This window comes from Eschrichtius robustus, chromosome 2 (genome assembly GCF_028021215.1).
Source record: "Eschrichtius robustus isolate mEscRob2 chromosome 2, mEscRob2.pri, whole genome shotgun sequence".
Lineage (NCBI taxonomy): Eukaryota > Metazoa > Chordata > Mammalia > Artiodactyla > Eschrichtiidae > Eschrichtius > Eschrichtius robustus.
Window position 1 is genome coordinate 109368832 of NC_090825.1, and position 20873 is coordinate 109389704.

Below are 20873 nucleotides of genomic sequence, written 5' to 3' on the forward strand. Positions count from 1 at the left end.
AAACAATGCAATCCAGACAACACTGTAGTAACACCTTTAAAGTCACAAAAGAAAAAAACTATCAGTCTAGAATACTATTCCCAGTCAAAATACTTTCAAAGAGGAAGGCAAAATATTTTTCATATATACAAAGGTTGAGTCAGTCAATCACCAGCACACCTGCTCTACAAAAAATGTTAGAAGTCATTCATAAAAGAGGAACACGATACAATATGGAAATCTGGAGCTACACAAAGGAATGAAGAAAACTGGAAATGGTAACTACATGGGTAAATATAAATCTTTTTTCTAATTATTTAAAAGACAATTGACTATTTAAAGAAACAGCAACAACAACAACAATGTATTATGAGATTTATTTATGTGTACAAGTAAAATGCATCACAACAGCACAAAGACCAGGAGGTAAAAATGGAAGTATAATATTGTAAGGTTCTTATATAAGAAATAGTATAATATCACTTGAAGGTTGATTGTGATAAGTTTAAGATGTATACTATAAACCTTAATAAATTTCATAGTTTGTAGATTCTTCTGGATTTTCTACATACGCAGTAACATCTCCTGTGAACAAGAACACTAGTATTTCCTCCCCAATCTATGTATGTACGTACTTTTTTTTTTTTTCCCTAGCTTTAATGCATGAGCTAGAACTTCCAAAACAGTGGTTGGTAGGTGTAGTCATATTCTACAAACACAGCTGCTGGGGCCCCATCCTTTGAATTAAAAGTCATCATAACCTGGTCAGACACCCACAAAATGCCTATCCCACGGAAACGTGCTTGTTATTTTCTAACGTCAAGACAATTTTGTTTTAGTGGCAAACAAGGTCTGAAAACTGAAAAGGCTATGTCATGGCAAACAGAATTAGAAGTCCATAACTTGACCTGCCCAATGAGGGTAGGCTAGAGTCCAGGAGTCCCAGAATTTCCTGAGATCCTCAACTGAATTATGTCATATCATTTCCTCTGTTTTCAAGTCAGAGGACATCTCTGGGACACCACTGATGATGCCATGAATAGCTGACAAAGAATTAGGAATTCACTTTTCAAGTTTAAAGTCTAAGTGAGAACATAATTTACAAGTTTTGAAATATACACGTGGTTCTCCAGTTCTCTGCCCGAAGAAAGTCTGACAAAGTTGATGAACTTTAGATTCTAAAAGTCCTTCAAATTATCTAAAAGTTTGTCCTTTATTTGTCTCCAATCTTTGACAATTTGGCCATCTTACACGCAGTTCTCCAACAGCATCTATAAATGGTGACCGCATGGATTTGAATAGAAGTATTAGGATTACTCCTATCCGGGGTTGGCGAACTTTTTCTATAAAGGGTCAGATAATAAATATTCTAGGTTTTCTGGGTCATACAGTTTTTGTCACAAGTACTAATCCACTTTGCCTTTGTAGCATGAAAACAACCAAAAAAAAAAAAAAAAAAGGTAAATGAATGGGTGTGGGCACATTCCAATAAACCTTTATTTACAAAACAGTTGGTAGGCTAATTTGGTTCCCAGGCAATACTCCGTCAACTCCTAATGCATATGGTCAAAAATATCTAACAAAGAAGTCAAACCATGAATAAACACCTCTTCAGCAAATACCTCAACTTATGAGTTTTGGTGGAAACTGAGTATATCAGATTTTCACTTATCCAACCTTCCATAAAACTATGGCACAGGCAAATGATCCAAGCACTATCAATCACATATACTCATAATAAACTGTTCATCTAGTGATACCGAGAAGCAAGAACTATCCGGAATCCACTTTGGCAGCTAGTGGTTGAAGGGTCTGTGAACACATGCAGTGTACAGTATAGATGTTCAGCAGTGCAAGTTGTGGTATCCACTGTGTTCAGTGCTAGCAGCAGTAGTATCTTTACCAAATATGTGATAAGGAGTATGGATCATAGTTGTCTAGCCCCAAGTCTATTTCTCCAGCACTCCCAACAATTCTGTAGCTACCCACTATCCTTTTAATAAATTCCTTTTCTTTAAATTGACCAGAATTGGGTTCCGCTACATATAAGTAACAACCCCGAAAGACCCTTATAGTAGCACCATCAGCATCACTTGGGAACTTGGCAAAAATGCAAATTCTCAGATTCCATCCCAGACCTAGTGAATCAGAATCGCTGGGAGTAGGACCTAGCTATCTGTGGTTTAATGAGCCCTACAGGTGGTTCTGATGCACAGAAAGTTTAGAACAAGTGGCTTATTGGTAGGATCTATGCCACTTGGGTTATCTGGCTGATAACCTATTAATGAGGAGGAACACAAGCACTGAGATGTCTAGTAAATCCTGGTCCCTCCAGTGCACCTGGTTTTAGGGTCACAAGATGTTAAGCATTTATGAAAGGACAGAAAATAATCTCCCAGAACAAAGGATGGTTGTAGTAGCAAACTGATTAATTCTCTCATATGATGTGAGTGGTTATGGTTTTCGTTTACACAGGACAGAAAGTATTGATAGTTGTTGACTGTGTAATGCTGGTCTTAGAAAGGGGTTTCTTCGAAACTGAGTTATTTGTAGTGAGGTGGATGGACCTAGAGACTGTCATACAGAGTGAAGTAAGTCAGAAAAAGAAAAACAAATACCGTATGCTAACACATATATATGGAATCTTAAAAAAAAAAAAAATGGTTCTGAAGAACCTATGGGCAGGACAGGAATAAGGACACAGACATAGAGAATGGACTTGAGGACACGGGGAGGGGGAAGGGTAAGCTGGGACGAAGCGAGAGAGTGGCATGGATATATATACACTACCAAATGTAAAACAGATAGCTAATGGGAAGCAGCCACATAGCACAGGGAGATCAGCTTGGTGCGTTGTGACCACCTAGAGGGGTGGGATAGGGAAGGTGGGAGGGAGACGCAAGAGGGAGGAGATATGGGGATATATGTATATGTATAGCTGATTCACTCTGTTATAGAGCAGAAACTAACACACCATCGTAAAGCAATTATACTCCAATAAAGATGTTAAAAAAAAAAATAAAGTGTTAATTCCTGCCTGGAAAAAAAGAAAGAAAGGGGTTTCTTGTGGTCTCTGTACCAATTATCTCTGAGACAGGCTAAAGGTATTGAACTATCTGTTAGGCTTTTGGTATGTCCAAGATCCATAAAAGCTATTATAGAAAGCCAAAACAAACAAACAAACAACCCTGACAGAGACAGACTGGAAATCTTACAGATATTTCTTGGTAATAAAAAATTTAAATGCTATATTCAAAGTGATGTTAATTACTTAGTGTGCACTTGAAAGCTGCTCTACTCAACGTGAAAGAGGGAAATCATGAGGAAGATGAAAAAACTCAGAATTTATGACATTCCAGATCAGTAACACCTAGATCAGCCACTGGTTCTGTAACTACAAAATACTGCAGAAATTATCCAGGGGTATTAGAAGAACAAATATCAACTCAGGATTAGGGAATAAAAATAATAAGTTCCACTTGGGCAAAAAAGAAGGTGAGGAAGCGGTGATGACTCAGCGCTTCCTAAAACATATCAGCCATACCCTCTCAGCCAGTCAGCTACATGAGTGAAGGTGGGCAAGCTGAGGTGGGTGAGACCACTGCCATCCTACAAACTGTCCTTCAAATGATCCATACCTAATGCATTCACTGTAGGCATCTTCTATGACTTTCCAATTTCACTGTTAAATGAAATATTCAATTCATATTTGCAGCTCTGTATGTATGAGGAATTAATAATTCTGCTAAGTATACACTTCTAATTAAGCACTTTGGGATTTCTATCCCCTTCGTCAACACTGTACCAAGCAGTACGCTTCTCTCAGCAACTCCATCTCTCAATTCGGCTGCTCTACACATGCTTATAAAACCAACCAACACTTGGAAAACTCAAAGTGGAATGCTTAGAGCAATTCTGAATTTTTTGTTTCTCAAAGTCTAAAACCAGTTTATTTCTTATCTATGATATGCTTAAATCATCACATACAACTTACAATACAACATCAAGTATCTCAAACACTCATTAACCAAGATATTTTACTCGTTATCCCAGCAATTTTAACAATAAAAAAACTCTCAGAATGGATCTCTATGGTTAGTACAGATTCACTCCCAAGATATATATATTCTGCAGCTGTAGTTGTATAATCAAAACTTATGCTGAAGAATCTTCCCCAAATTATCGTTAGGCTGCCTTCAGCCTAACAATGTGGTTAAAAACTTGGACTGTGGAGACAGCTGTGGTTTCAAATTCTGCCTCTATCAGTTACTAACCATGTAACATTGGATAATTTGCTTAACATTTATTTTTTGTACAATAGGAATGATAAACTGCTTCCTTTTAAACATAAAATAAAATACCTGTTAAATGTGTAGCATGGACACTATCACATGGTAACAAATGTGTATTATAAAATTACAAAACAAAGGTTAAATTATATTCAGCAGACAATTAAAGCTATTTTAAAGATTTTCAACAATATCTCCAAGTTAACAAGCCCATACATTAAACATAGAATTCCATTCCATTGGTTTTATCATCCGTGAAGGTGTAAATATATTCTGCAAAATGGCAATAAAGGGCTATGTAACACTTACCACACCTGGAGCCCAGACCGTGGATTCTAAATACCATTTCCTACTAAAAGGAACCCAGGTTCCTCAGATATTCGGTTGGCCAAAAGTTCCTTCGGCTTTTAAGGAAAAATAAAATACACATTTTTCATTTTCACCAAGAACTTTGTTGAACTATGTATTCACTGTTTTGTTCCACTGCCTTCTGCCATTTTTCAGGCAACTTCATAATTCCATCTTTCCAAAACTTTTTATCTTTTTGAGCAAAGAACTGTTCCAGGTGCCTTTTACAGTCTTCCAGGGAATGGAAATTTTTTCCATTAAGAGAATTTTGTAAAGACCGAAATAAATGGAAATCTGAAGGTGCCATGTCTGGTGAATATGGCGGATGAATCAGAACTTCCCAGCCAAGCTATAACAGTTCTTACCTGGTCATAAAAAAAATCATGTGGTCTCGCGGTATCCTGATGGAAGATAATGTGTTTTCTGTTGACTAATTCTGGACGCTTTTCGTCGAGTGCCGCTTTCAGTTGGTCTAACTGGGAGCAGTACTTGTTGGAATTAATCGTCTGGTTTCCTGGAAGGAGCTCATAAGAGAGGACTCCCTTCCAATCCCACCATATGCACAACATCACCTTCTTTGGATGAAGACCGGCCTCTGGTGTGGTTGGTGGTGGTTCATTTAGCTTGCCTCACGATCTCTTCTGCTCCACATTACTGTACAGTATCCGCTTTTCATCTCCCGTCACAATTTGTTTTAAAAACGGAGCGTTTTCATTATGTTTAAGTAGAGAACTGCATGCGGTAATACAGTCAAGAAGATTTTTTTCGCTTAACTTGTATGTGGAACATCAAAGTGATTCACATAACCAGGCTGGTGCAAATGATTTTCAACGCTTAAGATTTGGATATCTTGAATATGTCGGCTATCTCCAGCATGGTATAACGTTGATTGTTCTCAATTAATGTCTCGATTTGATCGCTATCAACTTCAACTGGTCTACCTGACCGTGGAGCATCATCTAGCAAGAAACCTCCAGCACCAAACTTCGCAAACCACTTTTGACATGTTCGATCAGCCACAGCACCTTCTCCATACACTGCACAAATCTTTTTTTGTGTTTCAGTTGCGTTTTTACCTTTCTTTAAATAATAAAGCATAATACGCCAAAAAAGTTGTTTTCTTCCATCTTCAATATTAAAATGGCTACACAAAAATTCACCAATTTTGATGTTTTTTTTAAAATGCACGCTGACATGACAGCTATCACAATACAATCTAACAAAATTGTTTCACATGAAGATAAAGACAACTAAGCGAGCCATCGTAGGGAAAACACCGAACGAACTTTTTGGCCAAGCCCATAAACGGCTGATTTCAGTAGTAGGGCAAGGAAAGTAAAAGCCTGGAACACCTTTTTGGGTCAGAAAGTAAGGTATTACTTAAAGACTACTGCGTCATGCCAAAAGGACACAGCAGCTGACTTAGAAAGGGCTCCTAGTGGCTGAATTTGGGGCAACCTAAGAATCAAAAAGAATAATGACAATATTAAAAATACAAAAATAATCCTTGAATTCAGTGATTTTTTTTTTTTTAGAGAAGGAGGAGAGGAGCAAGTGGGGAAAGTTCTTCTGTACATAATACCAGCTAATAAATGGAGAAGTAATAAACAACCTACACTTTCTACTGCACACTGAACACTTTCACCTGCGTGACCTCTCAGCATCTCAAGTGCAAATATCCAAAGTTAAACTGATTATCTGTACCCCTAGCTGTGTCTTGCTCCTCGGTTCCCTGATTTAGGTGACAGTACTCACCTTCAATGGCTCTGGTAAGAAATCTATCAATCCTACTTTCTAAACATCTCTGCTCACCATCTCAACTGGAGCAATTTAGGGATTATTTCTTACTGGGTAACAGAAAACAGCCTTCTTGCCTCTAGTCTGGCCCCCTGTAATCCATTCTTCAGAGTGCTGCCAGAGTGATCTTTCTAAAAAGAAAATACAAACTCCTTAACAAGGAGAACACAGTCCTTCATGTTCTGGATCCTGACCATGCCTGCAGCCTCACCTATTTTACTACTTATTCTTGTCCCAATGTTCCAGCTATGCAGGCAACTTGCATGTTCATACCAAGCTCATCTTGTGGCCTTGGAAAATGCTGTTCCCTTTTCAGCAAACACATTGTTTCTTCTTCACCTAACTTTTATATATTCAAATCTATACTCATGTCAGGGTTCCCTTTTCTAAAACAATTTGAATGACACCTGCCTACCCTTTACTCCTCTCTCCCAACAGCCCTCCTACAAAACTCCTGAGCACCTGATATGTGCAACTATCACAGTACTTAACCAGGCTGTATTTTGTCTGTGTACTTGCCCATCTCCTCCCCTAAGAACTTTAATCTTTTATCCCTGGCACTTAAAAACAGGACTTTAAAAATATTTACCACACAAACATTCATCAGGCAGTCTTCCACAAAAAAAGTATGCATTCAACTCTGCCTCAGAGAGTCATTTAAGGAGCTCATAAGCAATCCAAACTTCATTTGCCACTTGTGACACTTATACACTCTTTTCTAAAAAATATACTATGATGAAGCCTTCTCATATTAAATGGATGCTTTTAAGAAACCGAACTAGAATAGGCTACCATCCTCTGAAAACAAGTTATAAAACAGAATGGTATAAAAAAAAAAAAAAATCACATATCAAGCACACCTCTTTTCATTCTACATAAAACTTGAGAATTATAAACTTCCATTAAATTGACACAGGCACCTTAAGGTATTATACTTCATATAGTACAGTCACGATTAAATGAGAGGCATGTATTTAGGAAAATATTAGGCCTCTACATAGATGTCAGTAAAAAAACACAGTTCAAAGCTTAAAATGTAACCTAAAGTTCACTGATAAAGAGAAAGCAGTGGGGCACTACTGGACTGAGGAAGCGACTGATGAATCATGTGACCTTGAGCAAGACATTTTACCTCAAGTTCAGTTCCTTTATCTGTATGCAACCCATTTCACTAGCTCTTGAACCATCAGCTAAAGTATTTTTGGAACAGCTACATATACATACGTTCACAAATACATGCTAGGTGGTGCTGCTACTTCTGCTACGTACTAAGTGTCCTGTCCAACAAGTCCCACTGCCTCTGCCACATGTCAAAGCCAGAAGCCCTAGGGCTGCCAAAATTTCAGTTTGGGGCAAAGTAGTGGAGAATGTCTGGTAGTAGTGAACATCAAATGGGGGCTGCTTATGCCTCCATAACCTCAAGTTCTTAATGAAGTGGCTCATTCAGTTTTTATTTACAGCGAGACCTCAGTTTAAACAGCCCAGTTCAAGGTAAAGCCAAACGATAACTACAATGTTACAGAGCTCACAATCCTACATCCCTTTCACAGAACATGACTTTGTCAGTCAAGTTCACCATGCTTGGCTGCTCCTCCTCTTTGCAAAATTCCCTCTCAGGGAAGCTCCTCATCTCTCAAAAACAAGAATTTACGGTGTCTAAACTCCTGAATCGCCACAGTTTTTTTCCTCAAGTTGGGAATCTCCAATACATGTAAAATGAGGTGTCATGCAAAAGAACTGTCTAATAAAGGCCCCATCCAGACCTAGTACTCCCTTCCTATACAGTTTAGCTTACAAATGAAGGTCAGAGGGGCCCAGAAGCATAAATAAGTTCTCTTATTTTCCAAGGAACCCTCTGAATGTGCATCTGCTGTAGAAAAGCACAACAGAATCTTTGTTCTGCCACCCTCAAGGATGCACACAGTGACTCACTCAAAAACGACTCCAAGTACAATGGTGCTCTTTCGCCAATTCAGAAAAAATCTCTACAAGTGTACACTTAAAAACCATTATTCTAAATTCTGAAATAGATTAACAAATAATTACAAGAATACTAAAGTTTACATTCTTTCAGTCCAAGTTCCCTCTTTAACTTTTGGTAACAAAAATAAGCTACTTTTTTTTTTGTTTGTTTGTTTTTTAACAAAACCCTTTTCTGGATTGTAAATAGGCAATTACATTAACATCTAGCTGAGCGTGAAATATTTGCCCAGCAAAAGCTTTAAGCCACCTGGTTAAAAACACATGAAAAGTTAAAACTGGCATTGCAGTTAAAACTGGAAATGTGTTTCAAAGCCATATAAAACAGAAGTTCCTGTTTCAATGTATGACTTAAGTTCCTCTATCTGAATTGTCTCTGAAGAACTGCCAGGTAAAACACACAGTTTCTTTATGGTAATTGTACATTATTCATATTTTAATAAGAGGATATTAATGGCAAATTTTGCCATTGTGCCAAACTTCATCAGTCTTTTTTCCCCAGCACTTCAAGTATCAGACCAACAAAAATCACTACTAGAAAAATAGGGGAACAGTATTTTTCAGATTCCTTTTCTCTTTAAAGTCATTTACGCTACAAATATTTGCTACCTACTATGTAACAAGTATTGCATGATGGAAACTGGGAGATAAGGATATAGTCACTGTCTTCAAGGAGCTTACAGTCCAGCCAGAGAGACAAACATGCTAGTAATCATAACACAGTACAGTAATTGCTATGGCAGAGGAAGGGACACAGAGAAGGAGTGGGAGATGAGATTTCAGTGAGGAGTTTGGATTTGTCAAGTGAGAGGATGGTGTTCTAGACAAAGGAAATAGCAAACTAATATGTATGGCTACATTTATTGAGTGCTCATTATGATTGGCACTTTGCTAAATAAATACTTACATATATTATCTCATTCAGTCCACGTAACAATCCCCCAAAGATATTCAATCCTAAAGTTAGGTAACTTTCCTAGGGTCACTCAAATTCTCAGTGCTAGAGCCCAGATCTGAAGTAGGCTTGTCCAAATCCAAATTCCAGGGCCCTAAACACTCTCCCACCCTATATAAAGCACACAGAAAGGAGAGTATGGCACAATGGACCATGCTTCTAATCTCTGTCTATATATCAGAATTACTTAAGGAGCCTTCTAAAAATACCAACGCTTGACACTCCATTCCAGAAGGTTCTAATTCAAGAAATGAAGGGTGGGCCTGGGCATTAAAAAAAATTCCCCAGGTTGAAAAACATATGTAGCCCAGGTTGAAAAGTACTGTGTTAGGATATTTACATTTCTCTAATAATTAGTGATATTGAGCATCTTTTCATGTGTTTGTTGGCCACCTCTATGTCTTCTTTGGAGAAATGTCTATTTAGGTCTTCCGCCCATTTTTTCAGTGGGTTGTTTTTTGATATTGCGCTGCATGAGCTGTTTGTGTATTTTGGAGATTATTCCCTTGTCGGTCTCTTCGTTTGCGAATATTTTCTCCCATTCTAAGGATTGTCTTTTCATTTTGTTTATAGTTTCCTTTGCTGTGAAAAAGCTTTTAAGTTTAATTAGGTCCCATTTATTTTTTTTAAATTTTCATTACTCTAGGAGGTGGGTCAAAAAGATCTTGCTGCGATTTATGTCAAAGAATGTTCTGCCTATGTTTTCCTCTAAGAGTTTTATAGTGTCCGGCCTTACATTTGGGTCTTTAATCCATTTTAAGTTTGTGTTAGGGAGTGTTCTAATTTCATACTTTTACATGTAGCTGTCCAGTTTTCCCAGCACGACTTATAGAAGAGACTGTCTTTTCTCCATTGTATATTCTTGCCTCCTTTGTCATAGATTAGGTGACCACAGGTGTGTGGGTTTATCGCTGGACTTTCTATCCTGTTCCATTGATCTAAACTACTATGAGGTATCACCTCACACCAGGCGGAATGGCCATCATCAAAAAATCTACAAACAATAAATGCTGGAGAGGGTGTGGAGAAAAGGGAACCCTTCTACACCGTTGGTGGTAATGTAAATTGGTACAGCCACTATGGAGAACAGTATGGCAGCTCCTCAAAAACTAAAAATAGAACTACCATATTACCCAGCAATCCCACTCCTGGGCATATACCCGGAGAAAACCATAATTCAAAAAGATACAGAAGATGTGGTACATATATACAATGGAATATTACTCAGCCATAAAAAGGAACGAAACAGTGCCATTTCCAGAGACGTGGATAGACCTAGAGACTGTCATACAGAGTAAGTCAGAAAGAGAAAAACAAATATCGTATAATATTGCTTATATGTGGAATCTAGAAAAATGGTACAGATGAACTTATGTGCAAAGCAGAAGTAGAGACACGGATGTAGAGAACAAACTTGTGGATACCAAGGGGGGAAGGGGGAGGGTAGCATGAACTGGGAGATTGGGATTGGCATACATACACTACTATGTATAAAATAGATAACTAATGAGAACCTACTATATAGCACTGGGAACTCTACCCAATACTCTGTGGTCACCTAAATGGGAAGGAAATCTAAAACAGAGGGGATATATGTATACATATAACTGATTCACTTTGCTATACAGCAGAAACACAACACTGTAAAGCAACTTTACTCCAATAAAAATTTTTTTTTAAAAAAGTACTGTGTTAGGATATTTATATAAGTAGTTTAAAATGCATGTGTTTGGGGGTGGGGGGTGATAAGGCTAGAGTGCTAGGCAGAAGATAATGGAGGACTTTACATCTTTCCCATTCCCCTCAGAGCCAAACTCACAAACAGTACACTTGCTGCCTTCACTTTCTTGGGTCTGATTCTCACTTTAATCCACTGCAGCCAGGCTCTGTATTCAGTCCACTGAAATCATTCTGATGGACGCAACCCGAAGAATTTATGAGTCCTCACCTTTCTTGAACTCTCTATAGTACCTGATATTAATGATCAGGGATTTCTTTCTGAAATGTCCTCCTGTAACACCACTCTTCTGTTCCCCTTCTACTTCTATAAACAATTTCTTTTCATTCTCTTAGGCAGTTTTCTTTTCCTTCCCCCATCCCTTTAATATTAGAGCACCCAAAGGGTCTGCCCTTCTATTCTCACTTAGTTTTCTCACTCTGAGTATTCCTACCAATCCCATGACTTCACCTATGACCCATATGCTGTAGACTCTCAGACCAACTCAGACCCATAACCTGGTTTGACCTGAAGCTCCAAATGCTTACTGAACATCTCTATCTGTGTCTCCTGTAGAGAATCTCAAACCCTTTCCAAAACTGAATTCTCTTTCTACCCTAATTCTGCTCTTTAATAACGTACTCTTATACAGTTACCCAAATGAGAAATTCAGAAATTATCTGAACTTCTGCTTTACTCTGAACAGACCCAACCCAAGTCTGTCCCAACAAGCAAAAGACAGAAAAGTTTTGCCAGATTTGCCCCAGAGCTATTGCAGACACTTGAGAAGAATATAAGGACAGAGTATATCTTTGCCTCAAGTGCAGCATCTGGGGTTTGAGGCAGTTACCGCAAGAGTAGGCTTGGACAGAATGAGGTGGCCAATCCAAAAGGGTAGGTGAGTCATGGTATAAAAAAGGATAAGTACATGAAGATCAAGGAAAGCCAAGAGAGAAGCTTCAAAGTCCAGTCCAGAGATAAAACACAAAGAACCAAGATAGTTTCATAGTCCTCTTGGTTGCTGTAAAGAATACACACTGAATGATTCCACTCAAATGAAATTCAAAAACAGGCAGAACAAATTTATGGTGAAAGATGTCAGAACAGTTTCCTTTGGGAAAGGGTACTGATTGGGAGGGGCAAAGGGGGAGTTTCTGGAGTGCTGGTAATATTCTGTATCATGATTTGGATGGTAGCTAAATATATTTGTGAAAATTAAGCTGGCTTATACTTAAAAGCATGCAGACTTTACTGTATGTGTATTACAGTCAATTTCAAAGTTAAAAAAAAAAAATAAAACTCTGGTGGGATGTACAAATTCCCGTTTCAACCAGTGACCATGTTGGGCCAATTTTACTTCCTCACTATTCCACTATGAAATATTCTGCTACCTTATCTCACTCCTGAACTACTGCATTTGTTTCCTATAACCAGATCCATATCTCCTGATTTCCCGGTTATCCTGATATAATCATTAACAGTCTTGGCTTTCACACAGAAAAATATCGTGGTTTGGACAAAATGTTATTGGTTCATCCTACTGTAAACCACCCTGCCTCTAATGTAGCCGGCCTGTGCTCTTCCCGACCGACCCCCTGCCTGCCCTACATCTTCAACAATGCCGACAGAGTAATCTTTGTAAAACTGATCTTATTTCTGGGCTTTAAACCCTCCAATAGTTCTCCTTTATTTACAACATCCAGTCCAAATCCCTGAAATGATCCAATCCTGCTATTATACCCAGCTTCAACGTTTAACATCCACCACCATGTACCATCCCCTTAAACACACAAACACCCCATACACTAGCCCAGTGTTTTGCAACCTTTTTTCATTATCACATCCCTCCAAAGGGTATTTTTCATAATTGCCACCCCGTCTCCAATTAAATATTAAGGAATAAGACTCTGTCAGGTAGGGATGAGTTCTGTGTAGATATTACTACACAAACCATAGTAATATCTAAGGTTTTTTTTCACTCCCCCCAAAAGACCCAGTTTTTGTCCCTTTGGGGATGACGTCATCCCCATTGGGAATGCATACTCTAGCCTTACAGACTGGCTTCTTGTTGTACAAATGTACCTGGCTTGTCACCATTAGTGCCTTTGCTCCTGCTGCTCTCTGCCTGGAATGACCTCCCTTCTGGATATCATCCAGACAGCTATTCACGATATCTAACCTATAATTTAAGGCTCCTCCAAGAAGCCTGTCCTTTCCCCACTTGCAGTTGTAAAGTGCCCTATTCATACCTTTGTCACTAGTAACCTTAACATTTTACTGTTTTCACGTCTGTCTCCTAAGTCACTGAGAAATAGGGACCATGTCCAATTTCTCTCTACAACCTTGGCTTTTAGTATTGTGCCTAACATATCATCTGTTAACTGAATGAATAAATCAATGTTATCATCTGCGTGAGGTAACCATACATCTCAATTTGCTGGAGACAGTCCTTTAATCTGTTTTCCTCGTATAAATATTAATCCACCTCTTTTAATTCTCAAAAATGATCTGGATGATAACTTATATTGCTAACCTATCTAGGCAGTGGGAAATAATTAAATTCTGAGCAAGAATAGAAGATGATCTGATCCGAGTATTAGAAAGATCACTCTAGCAATAAATGACAATAAATAAAAAGACTCAAGCAAAAATTCAGGGGTGAAACGATAGAAGTGTGAACTAGGGTAGCACAGCTGGATAGGAAGAGGTAGAGAGAGATTCAAGATGTAAAATCAAACAAGGTTTAGTGACCAGTTAGACACAGAGAGGAAGACAGCAGGGGGAATCAAGAGTAAAAACACTAATTTCTGGATTGAGCAACTGGGGCAGTCACCAGCAGAATATTAAAGAGGAGGAATGATGATGGTTTCAATTTGAGACTAGTGATTGAAGAACCTGGAGGACAATTTAGTGGTTAGATATATGAATCTGAAGCACATGGAAGGGGGTAACATGCGCTATACAGACCTAGGTGTCAGCCTATAAAAATTAACTGAAGTCACGGTGCAGAATGAGACCACCCAGGATGTACAAAATCAGCAATTCTAATGAACAGAAGTATTATCTTTTTAACATGAGGACTTTACAAAATTAATTCTAAATTCTGTTCTGTTTAACATATTTGTTGATCATTTAACATGCACAAAACATGGTATTAAGCACTTAGAGACAGAAATATAAGAGAAATAAGGTGTTCATTCCGAGGTAAAAAAGAAAGATTACAAAGAAAGAATGGCATTGAATATGGACTGAGTTGAGAAAAAGCCAAATTCAAGGTCTCAGTTTTGACTGTGGCATCTTTAATTTTGGCATGACGACTCAAAATAAGCACCTTAACAGCTTTTGTTGCTTTAGAGCACTTAGCTTCCCAGAGTATTTAAATCTAAAATTTTCCGTTATAAAAAAGAAAAGATCTTTGTAAGGTGGGAAAGGAAATCAGAGAACTAGCTCAGGAAAGACAATGTGCTGTGGAAGGTGAATCTACACAGTAGAAGAAATGGCCAGAAAAGTAAAAACTGTGTTAGAACACAGTTCTAAATGGCATACTTTACAAAAGTTTCCATTCTCAGTGTCTGGCTCACTAGGATTATGCTTGAGTTGACATGTAAGGACAACAGATGGGTCAAAATAAAAGAACCATTAATTTTGTCCCAGAAACAAACAGAAGAGTTCTTTGTTCATTAATTATATGATGCAAACATCTGATTACAAGATTATAAGACACTGATTCTTATCTATTTGTATATTTTTTCATAATGCTTTGTATCCAGTACGTAGTCAAGGAAAAATAAGCTGAATGAATGCTTTATCCCCTTCTATTACACACTTTATTGGCTTAGCTTCCAGGACAGCACCACTCTATCCTAGTTTTTCTTCCCCTGCACTGTTTGCTCCCATGCCTTCTCCTTTGCTGGTTTCTGCTCTTCTCCCCTGACCTTGTAGTGATCAAGTGCCCCAGGGCACTGTCTTTGGTCCTCTTCTATTCCCATGTACACTCACTACTTCGGTAATTTCATCTAGTCTCATGACTTTCAACATTATCTGTAAGCTAATAACTATAAAATTTCTATTTCCAACCCAGCGTTCTCTTTAGAAATAATTATAAATTGTATACGCAACTCCTTACTTGACATTTCTAACAGACATTTCAAATGTGACACGTTCAAAACTGAATTTCTGATCCACTCCCCTCCCCAAAACTACTCCTCCTGCAGCTTTCCCAGTCTCTCTGATGGCAGATCAAACTCTCTTCAATGGTAACTCCAACACTCCAGTTATTCAGGCCAAAAACCTTGAAATCATGTTCGATTCTTTTCTTTTCCTCAAAGCACAATCTAATCCATTAGCAAATCCTGTTGGCTAAATCCTGTTGCCATAATTGACTACTACTCAACACCAGCATTCCTATCACTTTAGTCTGAGTTATGATCTCTTCCCTGCTTTAATGTGATAACCTCTAACTGATGTTCCTGTTTCTTTCTACCCTTGCTCCCACACAGTTTATTCTCAACCCAGCAAGCAGCCAGGGGATGCTTCAAAAACTAGGATAACATCGTTCCTCTGCTTCAAAACATTTTGGTGGAAAACAAAACCCTGTTTCACTCAAAGTAAAAGTCAAAGAATTTACAATTTAGGAAGTCCTGCATGATAAGCTCCATCCTACACCACCACTATCACCTGACTTCATCTCTTACCACTCTTCTCCAGTCACTCAGAGCTCCTTGCTATTCCTTGAATGCACCAGACACATTCTCATCTTAGAACTTTTGCAATGACTATTCTACTTGGAAAGCTATTTCCCCATATATCCCCATGGCTAACTCTATCACATGAATCAAGACTTTAATCAAAATTCATCTCAACCAGGACACCGACTACCTTAAATTGCACCCACTCCTTGTCCCTTACTTCCAATTCCTTTATCCTGCTCTTTCTTTAACTAGCAATTATCAGCTAACATATTATGTAACATACTTGTTTATTATATTTATCTGCCTACTCCCCTCCCCCTTCTGTTAGAATGTAAACACCAATAGGGCATGCCTGTTTTGTTCACTGATACATCCTAGCGCACAAAATAGTGCCTTGAACTGGTAAGCTTTCAACAAATAATTGTTGAGTGAATATATTTATAATAGACCCTTAAGAGCCACTAAAAAGGATAAGGATCTTCTGAAATCAGGCATGACCCTGTGAGAATTTCATCAAATTATTTATCACAAATAGCTCAACACTAGGATTCAATTTATCACTTCTTTATTGATACTTCTGTACCCTGAACAAATTCTACACTCATTCAAAAGCACTGCCAATGATGGGACATCCCTGGCGGTCCAGGAGTTAGGACTCCACGCTTTCACTGCCAAGGGCCCGGGTTCAATCCCTGGTGGGGGAACTAAGATCCCACAAGTTGCGTGGCGTGGCAATCAATCAATCAATCAATCAATCAATCAATAAAAGTTTAAAAAGCACTGCCAGTGATTCAAGCAGTTAACAAGTTATGCTGCTAGATGTCAGAGCTCCAGTCTGTGTACTGTGGGCAGTTGTTTAGCATTTCCTTAAACAACGCTGCTGTTCCAGTAAAACAAGATAAAGTACTTACACAGCACACACTGGCCAACACAACTTTGTGAACAGTTTAGAAAATTTCCTAAGGCTCAAAAATAAGCAATTTCAAAGTAGGTAATTCTGTTATTAAAGAAAATTAGGATCTTCCCATTAAAATGTGATTTTATCATAAGTAATATTTAAAAGTAAAACCTACATTATACATTGTAAGCCTTGTATGATACTTTCTAATGATATAAAAACTATGGTAGATTCACCTGTTCAAAGTGAATGCTTTCAATTAACTCACAATGACCTCAAGAATTATCAGAGGGAAATTAAGACACATGGGATTACAAATGCAGGTCTCAAAAAGAGGACCGTGGAAAGTGGTAGAATTTGCTTTGTTTATATGCAAAGATCAGGATTTCCAATAAGAAAGTTTGACCCAGTAGCTACAATTACAGCTTGACTAATATCATGTCACAAAAGGTCAGCCCAAATTACTGAGACTTACTATGCAAAACATTATAAATCTGAAAAACACAAAAGTGACTTAGGAAGAACTAACCAAAGCACTTCATTTTATTTATTGCAATTACACACAAGACAATCCAACAATCCATTCACATTGTTGTTAGTTTTTGCTTTTTGGTTTAGGAAACATACCACTTATTATGGAAACTTCTCCAAATCAAGGAAAACCTCCCCCCCCCCCTAATTTAAGCCTCTATAGGGATTGCCAAGGTTAACAGGTTTTAGTTATTTGCCCGAACACCAGCCTTCAGCTCAAGTGAAAATCATTTAACTCAATACAGCAGGTTTTGGATCCAAGCACAAAATACTGTAACATTTCCCAGTGACACAGTCTGAAAAACGACCTCCCCAGAACTTATCTTCAGATACGCATAATTCTCCACCAGAATTCATCATCTGACTGGATGCAAACTTTTAAACTGATCTTGAAAACTTTATCTTTCTTTAGGCAACTGAACAGTATTTCAAAGAACTTTAAGAGAAGTTATTTCTTAATAACACGGCTGTTATAGTTCACTTACAATTTTTCATAGTCTACCTACCTACGGGACAATCTCAGTCCGAGACCCACATTTTACCCTGAGAAAATACGATTTAGTAATGGTGCTTTTTTATCGAAAACACTAGGAAGTCACCGGCAAGGACGGGTGTGCGGGGAAGGCGGCACAGCGAGCAGGAAAGACGGTCGTCACCCGCCCGCGACAAGGGCCTGGGTCAGGGCCGGGGACTCAGAGAACAGATACCTTGGCAGCAGGTGCGAGGCTCTGGCAAGGGGACAGTCGCCGCAAGTTTCGGACCGACAGAGGGATGCTGTCCGTTGGACAGCGGGAGGCGCGCCGGGACGGCTGGCCTTACCTCGGGCGTCCGCTCGGGCGGCTTCTTCTTCAGCGCCTGCCTAGCTCCGGGGTCCACGGGTGAGTTCATGGTCGCGGCCCTGGCCCCCGTACTCCCCAGCCTGCCCTTAGCAGCCCACGCGACAGCCCATTCACCCTAGGTAGGGGGGCTACACCCCTTTCCCCCTCCCCTGAAGAAGGGAGCTCCGGACTGCGGGGGGACCGCGCTTTCGCAAACAAGCCTTCGCACCGCCCGCCCAGGGCCTCAGCCCACGCGCGACTGGCCAAAGGGAAGCCCGCGCGGGGGCGGAGGAAAGGTGAGTGCGCGTGCGCAGCACGCGCAAGCGCGCAAACGGGCGCCTAAGGGCGTGACTCTGCAATGACGTAAAAACTGGGGCGGTGCAGTGAAGCCTCCTCCAACCCTTCTTCGTGAGATTTGAAGAAACGTCGCGAGACCTCACCCAAGCCCGTCACGGGATCCGCCTCGGAGTTGGGGTTTCCGCCACTCCAGCTTCCGGTGGAGGGGCTGGAAACGCGGTGTGACCGACTGAACGAGAATAGCGTGTTGGGGATCGAACCCGTGCGGCAGGTGTTCTGGACGGAGAGTTCTGTTTGTGCCAAAATACGGAAGCTCAGGGCATGGCCAAGCCCGGGGCGGAGCTCCAGCTCTGCATCTCCGACACCGCTCCCTTGGAGAACGTGCGGAAGTCGAAGCGGCCATTCGGCGAACAAGGAAGTTCATACCTTTCTCTTCCCTGTCTTCTAATAAAACGAATCTCTTGTGGAAGGGGCCCGCCGAGAAGTACCTGCCTTGTCCAAGACGGACGCCCTGACATCAGGGCAGAGGAACCGAAGATTCGTGGCCTTGAGCAGGGGTGGGCAGCCACCGTGCCTGCAGCCAGCTCAAGAGTTACTGCTGGTTCGCGAAGTCAGTCTAGACTACGTTCACGTAACCAATGCCCAGGACAGCCTTCCCTCCGCTCAACCCCTTCTCAGGCAGCGGGCCTTAGGGTTGCCTGGCTCAGGAGTGACCGCTCTCTCACTACACTTTACATACTAGTCTGTTTCCCAACAGGCCGAATAAGGCAAATTAACGTTTATTTACTAGTCCCTTGGTAAGAAAAACATCTCGACTACTCTCTGCAGCAGCCACACACCTGCAGAGGCTGTTTCTGCCTTAAGGTCACTGACAGAATTCCAGAATCCATCGTTCTAAACAGTCCTATGTCAGCGTACAGATAAGCCGTACTGGTTACACAGTTCCTTACTTTGGAGCCTCATAAGCATGTCCTTTCCACTTAATACATCTTAGTATTTCTTACAGCAATTGGCATGGTTCGCTAAATAACTCGAAGCGATTTAAGATTATGACGTTATTCACATTAATTTTTAATGACATGGTCATAAGAAAATCATAGAGTAACAAAAGGGAAAGGAGAGTTCAGGCTGCAACATTCACCGTTTCAGGGACCTAGTAATGATGGCTGATGTTAATAAGGGTTTTGTTTTCCGTTGGTCATTCACCTTGCCCAAACTTGAAGTTTACAACATAATATTAGCACATTTCGTTTTTAAGAATAGGACAAAAACCTTACCAGGGAAGTTATGACTCAGCCACTCTGGAAAGAAATTTTCAGTTGATCACAATTGTGACACTCACTTTCGTCATTTTTTTGTGTATAAACATATCCTCTCAAAAGTCTGCGTAAGATCACAAAGGTTATCCCTTCCATTTTTGAAGCATGTTTCCAAAGCCACATCAATATTTTGAAAAGAGGGAAAAGGCATTAAAGCATGATGACCACGAGCTTGGACTTTAGGGGCAAACATCTGTATTTGTGTCTTTAATAGGCCATTTCTAGTTAAATGACTTAGTTATTTGATATTTCTGAACTTAAGTTTCCTTAACCGTAAAATGGGAATAGTAAAAGACCTATTGCTTTGGAATTTTCTTAAGATTACATGAGATAATTTATGTGAAGCATTTAGGATGTTGCCTGCACAATCCAGGCACTCTTTATTATTTCTATTGCTTTACCTCTAGGAAGTGATTTCTCTAAAGCATACATTCAAATTTGAAGAACTGGATAGGTTTTTTTTCCTTTACTGCTTTTTTTTTTTCTTCATTAGAACTATTAAGAAACACATTTCAGTATTCATGAAGATGTGGAGCAACAGGAACTCTCACAAACTGCCAGTTAAGTGTCTATTGGGAAACCAGTTAGAAAAAAAAGAAGTATCTAGTAAACCTGAAACTTAACATACCTTTTGACAGCAAGCCCACTCCTTGACATATGTCCTAAAAAATACCCAGAAAAGATGAACAGAAATGGTCACTGTTCATATTAGCCAAAAATTGGAAATAACCCAATTGTCCATCAACTATAGAATGGGTAAATTGCTGTATATTCATTCAGTGAAATACCACCTACATAGCACATGAATGAATCGCCAACATGTTGACAGAAAAAAAGCAAAACAAAATATGGGGTATAATTACACAAAGTTCAAACAAGCAAAACTAAAGTATATCACTTAGGGATGCATACACAAAAGTAAAACTATTAAAAGAGAGCAAGGAAATGTTCACGAAAATCAGGTTGCAATTTACAAAAATGAGAAGGGAGAGTATTATGATCAGGGTAGGGCACATGGAGGAGGGATGGAGATCCTGAATTACTGAAAATGATTTACTTCTTGACCTAAGTGATGGTTACATTAGTGTACATTTATTAATTTTATATAATACTTGACAAGAAAAAATTAAGTCTATAAAAGTAACTTATAGACCTTATAAGACAGCAACAGTAAAAACTGTATATTAATATCCACAGTAACTATACACACCTAAATTTAAGCATATTTTCAAAATCTATCTTGTCCTTTACTAT

The 20873-nt window shown here is 39.3% G+C and overlaps 1 protein-coding gene across 3 annotated transcripts in view; it reads right to left on the reverse strand.

Moving 5' to 3' along the window:
• RAPGEF6 (Rap guanine nucleotide exchange factor 6) overlaps positions 1-18263 on the reverse strand; it is a 235469-nt gene extending 217206 nt beyond the window's left edge. For all 3 annotated transcript variants that reach the window (XM_068535821.1, XM_068535820.1, XM_068535822.1), the window contains exon 1: positions 18005-18263. In XM_068535821.1, the coding sequence (XP_068391922.1) occupies positions 18005-18073 (69 nt within the window). In that variant the 5' untranslated portion in view covers positions 18074-18263. The remainder of the gene's footprint in view (positions 1-18004) is intronic.
• Between the last annotated feature and the right edge of the window lie 2610 nt (positions 18264-20873).